The sequence below is a fragment of the Amphiura filiformis genome, chromosome 18 (genome assembly GCF_039555335.1).
Source record: "Amphiura filiformis chromosome 18, Afil_fr2py, whole genome shotgun sequence".
In the NCBI taxonomy this organism is placed as follows: Eukaryota; Metazoa; Echinodermata; class Ophiuroidea; order Amphilepidida; family Amphiuridae; genus Amphiura; species Amphiura filiformis.
In genome coordinates, this window is record NC_092645.1 from 16,416,786 (window position 1) to 16,424,573 (window position 7,788).

The 7,788-nt window shown below is 38.2% G+C and overlaps 2 protein-coding genes across 2 annotated transcripts; one reads left to right on the forward strand and one right to left on the reverse strand.

Moving 5' to 3' along the window:
• Nucleotides 1-580: 580 nt before the first annotated feature.
• Nucleotides 581-1,816, reverse strand: LOC140138993 (uncharacterized). Its single transcript, XM_072160774.1, has one exon. It carries the CDS (start codon nucleotides 1,814-1,816, stop codon nucleotides 581-583), a length of 1,236 nt encoding a protein of 411 aa, XP_072016875.1.
• Nucleotides 1,817-4,913: 3,097 nt separating this feature from the next.
• On the forward strand, nucleotides 4,914-7,512 carry LOC140138994 (carbohydrate sulfotransferase 10-like). The gene is made up of 2 exons (XM_072160775.1): nucleotides 4,914-5,428; nucleotides 6,602-7,512. Exons 1-2 carry the CDS (start codon nucleotides 5,200-5,202, stop codon nucleotides 7,510-7,512), a joined length of 1,140 nt encoding a protein of 379 aa, XP_072016876.1. The 5' UTR covers nucleotides 4,914-5,199.
• Nucleotides 7,513-7,788: the final 276 nt, after the last annotated feature.

The following is a 7,788-nucleotide window of genomic DNA, read 5'->3' on the forward strand; positions in this document are numbered from 1 at the left end:
TCAGCAGAAGTTGGACAGATAGATGCATAAATCTGTGTGTCGTCAGCATAAATATGCAGAGCTAAACCATAGTCGCGAATGATGTTACCCAGTGGCAGAGTGTAGACTAGAAATAACAAGGGCCCTAAAACTGACCCTTGTGGAACACCGTAACGTAGAAACTGAGTACAAGAGAATTTTCCATCGATGCAAACACGCTGTGATCTACCAGCTAAATAAGATGTGAACCACTTTAGTGGAATGTCACTCACACCTATAAGGTCTTGCAATCTTGAGAGCAGCACATGGTGATCAATGGTATCAAATGCGCTACTTAGGTCCAGCAGTACAAGAATGGTGATACCTTGTTTCTCCATTGCCCACAGGATGTCGTTGTGGACTCTGATTAACGCGGTTTCAGTACTGTGGAATTGTTTATAGGCAGACTGAAATGGTTCATGAAGTCGATGTTGCGACATGTGATCAGTTAGTTGCTTGGCTACGACTCTCTCAAGAACTTTCGAAATGAAAGGGAGATTACTCACAGGGCGATAATTCTTGAGGACGTTGCTGTCAAGGTTAGCCTTCTTTATCAATGGAATTATGATGGCAGTCTTAAGAGGCTCTGGAACGACACCTTCAGCAAGTGACATATCAACAAAGATGTTATGGCTGAAATAAGCACGTCGAGGTGATCCTTGACCATCCATGAAGGAAGCGGATCTAACAGACAGGATGGTGAAGGAGATTTGGTTATAATCTCCATAACATCAGCTTCAGAGACAGAAGTAAATTCATTCCATACACTGGTACCCTGTGACTCTTGTGAAGTGGAAGCATCAGGTGGAAGGGCAGATCTTATATTCTCTATCTTAGTCATAAAGTAATCCGCGAACCGATCTGCCAGGTCACCGGCAGAATCATGTTCTGGTAGTCGCGATGGTTGCTTACTGTGTAGAATATCGCTAATAACAGAAAACATTGATCTGAAATCATTGCCACATTCATTGATCTTGTTGTTAAAGAAAGAACATTTGGCGTGGTACAAAGCAACATTGTACTCATTTCTAATGTTCTTGAAATGCTCTAAGTCAACAGTTAGACCACTTGAAATCCATTTCCTTTCTGCTTTCCGACGATCTCGTTTCATCTGATGTAACGAATCTGAAAACCAAGGTTGCAGATCTTTAGGAATGACAGTCTGTGTGCGTAGTGGAGCATGCCTGTCCAACAAGCAAGAGAGTGATTCATTATACTGTTCGACAGCTTTGGTAACATTAGATGCCAGTGAAGAACATACTTCTGAAGATTCAATGTCCTTCTTGAAATTCTGTGGATCAATTGATCGAAGTTTCCTTGATGTTATAGTCTTTCTTGGAACAGACGGTTTGCTTACATTCAAATCACAAGCAATCAATGCGTGGTCTGAAATGAGATCTAACACACGAGTCGATTCGACAAGACTGTCCATTTCACGAGAAACTATTACATCCAATGTATGACCACATCGATGAGTAGGTCCAACTACTGACTGGATCAGTCCAAGACTTTCAATCAGTCGATTAAACTTCCGCGTATCGGGGTCATCTAAAATATCAAGGTGAAGGTTGAAATCCCCGACAACCACTAAATCACCCTTGGAGATGGAGCAATCTTGAAGAAACTGAGAAATTTCTTCAAGGAACATCACAGTAGTGAGTTTGTTTACGGGTGATGGGTAGGGCCTGTAAATGTTAACAAGAGTGAAGCACTTTGACCCATTGGTAAACACTAGCTCGCAGTACTCAAAGGTCTTCATATGGCGATCACGATTGTCAAATTTTGAAGCAACTTTCATGTCTTCTTTAAAACAACTGCAACGCCTCCATGAGAGTCGCCTCTACCGCGAGGAATATTATAGATGTCATATCCCGGTGGGGTAATCTGAGAAACAATGAAATCATCAGATGCATCATCTGCTAGCCAAGTTTCTTGCAAAGCAAAGATGTCAATATCATGCTCTTCGAATAAATCAGTGATGATTCCACGGGTTGCTTTCAATTTAATTCCTTGACAGTTCAAAGAATACAGTGAAATTCCATTGGTAACTTTGGATGCAAGTTTCTCTCTATATTTTCTACCACCTTTCTTTCCTCTTTTAGTGGGTTTACAGTTTGAGATTCCCAAATCCAGCAGGGTGTTGAAAACAGGTTTGGGAAGTAGATGATGGTGATGAGTTGAATTGTCATTGATTGAGAGAAGAAACTCTCTGGTATAGTTAATTACTCCTTGAGTTGATTGATTTGATTGATCCATGATCAATGAGTGATCAACTGTGAAATCAAACCAATTACAGATTGATAAAATGTAGATCCCAGTTCCAATACACATCCAAGTAAATGCATGCATAGTTCAATGTAGGCCAAGTGTACTATACTGAAATGTAGCAGTAGAATCCCAGATGAATAATCGTAAAATTTGTGGCGTAAATCTTTCCAAAATGCAACAAAATGTTATCTGTGATGTCTCTGATGTTAGTTAAGTAGAATAAAAGACTTCTCATCCAATGAAAATGTCTTCAGCTTGTGCAATTGATGGTAAAACACAGAGCTCCACACAATGCAGCCTCACAGCGCAGAGTGTAATTACATATGTATCCCTTACTTAAGGGCTGGGGTATGAACGTTTGGACAGTATTTATTTTGGGACATTAGAGCACATCAGACATATCGAATTGCATTCTGAATACGAAGAATGTCATTCTGATATCAAATAATTTAGATTTTTGAAATTCGCAATTTAATACACATTTTATGGCAAATCATTAAAATTGATATTTTTGATATTTAACAGTACTTCAAGTAAACTTTATAAATCTGATGATTTATACTTAAAGTGTATGTAGGTGGGATGAAAAGCCGACGATCAATTGAAAATTTTGACCTTTCGTATTGAAGATATGGATTTTTTCCCCAAAACACCAAAACAAATTAGGTCTTTTGGGGAAAAAAATCCATATCTTCAATATAAAAGGTCAAAATTTTCAATTGACCGTCGGCTTTTCCTCCCTGCTACATACACTTTAAGAATATATCATTCGATTTATATAATTTACTTCGAGGACTGTTATATATCAAAAATTTGAAAAATATCAAATGTTTATAATTTGTCATAAAATTTGTATTATATTGTGATTTTTAAAAATGAAAATTATTTGATATCAGAAAGACATGCTTCGTATTCAGAATGCAATTCGATAGGTCTGAGGTGCTCTCATGACCCACAAAAAATACTGTCGAAACGCAATAAACGCTCATTTTGGATCCCTTAACGCGACAATAATCAGTAAATCTAGCATCTCCATCACAACCAACACCTTCAACACAACGATGACTACACTCAAACTAGCCTGTATTGTATAACAAGCGGCTTGTAAATACAACTTACACACGAATTGGTTGAATTTGTTGTTTTACTTTTCTTAAGTGACGATAGACGATGACTGGTGTATTCATCCGTTCCAGCTACTCCTCCTTCAGAGGCAAATGCAAAGCTCAAGTCGGGTACAAGTTGAACGGGTAAATGAAGTCGAAGTTCTAAAGATAAGACAAGCAGGATGACAGCAAGAAACATAAGAAAACAACGGTAGCCTAATTTCATGGTGGATACTTTTATAAGCTGACTTAGATTAGATTATATGTTGCGGTAACTTCATGATCTGGTAGCTACTTCAAATTTTGTTCCAGGATCTGGTGACGGGACAGTCAGACTATTTTGCAATAGTTGAGGACGAAGACTGAAGACGAAGCCTTTTTTTTAATCACGCGGTTATATCGGGGAGCATGCACGAAATTTTGGTCCAGGAATTGGTGAAGAGGCCCATGCGCCCATTTTGCAAAAGAATGTGAGATGAGGACGTACGCTGAAGAGCTTTTTTCCAATCCTGTGGGTGAAGTATACATGGAGGGCCAAACAAAGTCCAGTGTTGAATATTGTAAGACTGGTGGCTTTAACTACGGTCGCCTTCATTTACAGGATGTAGTAAAGGTGGTGACTTATAAATACTATTGCTTCTAAGTTCTTCCGAGGCTAAGAATGAGGTCCTCGTAAACCATTGCTGCTCAAGTAATTATAACAATAATATTATAGTATTGCCAGTAAAACCTTCCTTGCAAAATGTCCTGCTCGCTACGTTCGCATATAAGACAATTAAAATTAAGGTTTTAAATTCGGGGCCTACTAGCAAGCAGCGACTAGCAAGCAAGTACCTGTACTAGCAAGCAGCGTCGTTAGGGAGTTTTTTGAATAGGAGACGGCAAAACTGGCACTTTGATATGGTAACGGCGCACACTGCCACTGTACCTGTAATACAGATTGGTATCCCAGCCACGGTGTCCACCGGTGACATGCATGCCTTACAGTATGCACTATGCACAATTCTGCACTTTTAGCACAAGTCTTCATACAGGGTGTCCCTGAAAGAACTGTATCGTCAGACACAATTCTGCACTTTTAGCGCAAGTTTCATACAACATCATCATCAGTTATTTAGTTACGTTTGGTTTATGCGTTAAAGTACCCAAAACAATCAGTTTCCGACGATACAGTTCTTTCGGGGACACCCTGTAGTATCATACATGAGCCTGGCATGAATTTGATATTGAATATTGACTACGTATAGGCCTACTATTGTTTATCCATCCATGTATTTCATTTGGATTGAACTTATTTATTATATCTTGCCCATGAAGTTCAGGGGTGCGTTAAGTGTCCAATGACAAAGTGTACGGCGCGTTTTACTATGATTAATACATTATGCAGAATGTGCAGTGTGTCAAATTCACTAAGTCAGAGAATGTATGAATACTTTAGCAAGCAGTACGCGCTCGTCCTGGTCAGGGTGATTATTTCTTTTGTTATTAACCTTAACCTTTGCAATGACAATACTACAGGTTAATAATATCGTGGTCCATTGATCACCATTGAACCAATAGTAACTCGTGTGAATCAGTGAAAAGAAAATAGTCTCAACTAGTGCTACAGCATTTAACACTGGACTTGTGCCGCCATACTCTACCCGCATTATATCCGCATTATCTTCAGCATCATTGTCAGTCTCTTAGCTTCTTATCTTTTGCAAAATGGACTCAACGCAAACGCCATTCACTGATTCCTGCAAGAAAATGTGAAGCAGCTGCCTGGTCTTTTAACCAAGACAGTTTATTGGAAATTGCATTCACCATGAAATTAGGCTGCCGTTGTGTTGTTCTGATTCTTGCTGTCATCCTGTTTGTCTTAACTGTTGGACTTGGACTTCGTTTACCCGTTCAACTTGTACCTGACTTGAGCTTTGTATTTGCCACTGTCGGTACTCAACTCGAAGAACATGAAGAAGGAAGAGTACCTCAAATGGATGAATACACCGGTCATCGGCCATTGTCAGTAGAGAAAAATAAAACAACCAATTCACGTAAGTTGTATCCACAGCCTCATCCCCCACTTTTCTCAAAAAGAGATGAGATTTTTGTACCACTAGAAACCTCTGGCTACATTATATTTATGTATTATCTTGCAGAATGACTCGTTTTGCAAAAATATCGTCAAATTTGAATTACGTTCTGGTGTAGAACGAAATTACAAGTGGTCTATGGAGCAGATACGCATAATCATGCATAACTCGCAAACGCAAAATCGGAATCAACTGAAATTTTGGGAATAAGCTTTTTTCGTGGATATCTATTGAAAATGTCATAAAAGAGGATACTTGGATCACAAAATACTCCTTTAAATATTATCATGGATGAAGTTTAGTGTTGTGGTTATTGTTGGTGGTGATGCTAGCAATTATTGTCGCCTTTAAAACTGCTTTTAGTAAGATATTTTCATGTTTAAAGAACAAATTATTATATATGTTTGAAATTTACTTTTTAAATAAAACACATTTGGGTTAAAAAAGGATATCCCTTTTGAAAAGAAAGTAAAAGAAAAAAGAAGATTTTTCAAAAGGAATGTTAATTGTCAAATCAAATATGTTTTTATTAAATAAAATTCAAAAATATGTGTTACATAAATTTTTCCCATTTTCCTCTCTCCTCCACTTCGTTCTTTTCTGTCCTCTTATATTCCTTTTATTTCTTATTATTCTTATCTTTGTATGCGAACAAATCTAGTCATTTTAGTCTTATCGTTATCTTTATCATTGTCAATATAATCACCATCACCACCACTATCATCATCATCATCGTCGTCGTCGTCATCGTTATCATCATCATCATCATCATCATCATCATCGTCATCGTCATCATCATCATCGTCACATCATCGTCATCATTATCATCATCATCATCATCATCATCATCATCATCATCGTCATCGTCATCAGCATCGTCACATCATCGTCGTCATCATTATCATCATCATCATCATCATCATCATCATCACCATCATCATCATCGTCACAACCATTACCATCATCATCGTCTTTGTCAATGTCATCACCATAACCACTATATCATCACCATCATCATCGTCACCACTATATTACCATCATCATCATCTTCGTCAATATCAACACCATCATCACCACCACCACCAAAACCATTATCATCATCACCATAATTATGTTTTTATTATTTTCAATCAGATATTGACGAGTCAGCTTGTGCAGATGAATGTGAGTGGCTCCAAGAACAACAGCGGAGACGAAGCACAGTAGAAAACGCATGCGGAAATTACATTCAACGGATCACGAAGGATGTTCTGAGTTATATTCTAGTATCCGATGCATATAAAGTTTTATATTGTATGATCCCTAAGGTTGCCTGTAGCAACTGGAAGAGTGCAATGCTGTTATTAAATGGAAAACATGTTAAAGACCCTCATAGTGCATTTATTCCGAGTTTGAAAACATTTTCGGATGAGGAGGTTGAAAGGCGACTTCGAGATTACACTAAATTCATGATCGTCAGAAATCCACATGAAAGGTTGCTCTCTGCTTACAACGAAAAATTCGTGAAGGAAACATCCTTTACTTTACCCATACAGCGTAAATTTGGTCCAATAATACGTAAAAATAAATTCAAATATTTGACAAAGAAATATGCTAACTCCACTGGAAATTCAAAGAAAAAAACACGTTTGATGAAAGACTCGTCTAAAGTTTCGTTTCAGGAATTTATAAGATATGTTGGTGATCCCGTCAATAAGTTGGATATCGCGGCGGAGCAACATTGGCGCGAGATGTACCGATTATGCAGCCCATGTTCCATCCAGTATGATTTCATCGGGAAATTAGAAACAATTACCGAAGATTCAAACTACATTTTATCGCATATTGGTGCTACAAATCTGACAAGTATAGTGCAGGCTAAACCACTTCACGCGACTAATAGCTCAAGTACGGGTAAGGTTCAAAAGGCGTATGAGCAAGTGACTGAGGAAGATGTTTTGCAGTTTGAGAAACGATTTGAGAAGGATATGGCGCTGTTTGGATATCAACGACCTACATCGATAACGGATTTAAGAGTGAAGATGACGATCGAAAGGATGCTTTAAGGAACTATCACGGTACAAAAACAAAGTTTAACCCATACTGGGGATATTGTGCCGGGGGGGTGCTCGAGTTTGGTTTGGATAGAAGGTGTGCCAGTGAGAATTTGAAAATGGACCGATCAATATACCAATTTTCGAGAAATTTGGACCCATCGATATACCAAATTTCAAAGTTTTCTTCCAAATTTGACACAAATTATCCTAATTTTTACAACTTTCCCCTCCTCAAATTTTGGGCAAATTTCAAAAAAATTTGGCTACAGTGAGGCAACATTGGAC

Coding starts and splice junctions, on each gene's coding strand:
- LOC140138993 (XM_072160774.1), bottom strand. CDS start 1,816: ATGAAAGTTGCTTCAAAATTTGACAATCGTGATCGCCATATGAAGACC.
- LOC140138994 (XM_072160775.1), top strand. CDS start 5,200: ATGAAATTAGGCTGCCGTTGTGTTGTTCTGATTCTTGCTGTCATCCTG. Junction 5,429..6,601: donor AAATAAAACAACCAATTCAC/GTAAGTTGTATC, acceptor ATTTTCAATCAG/ATATTGACGAGTCAGCTTGT.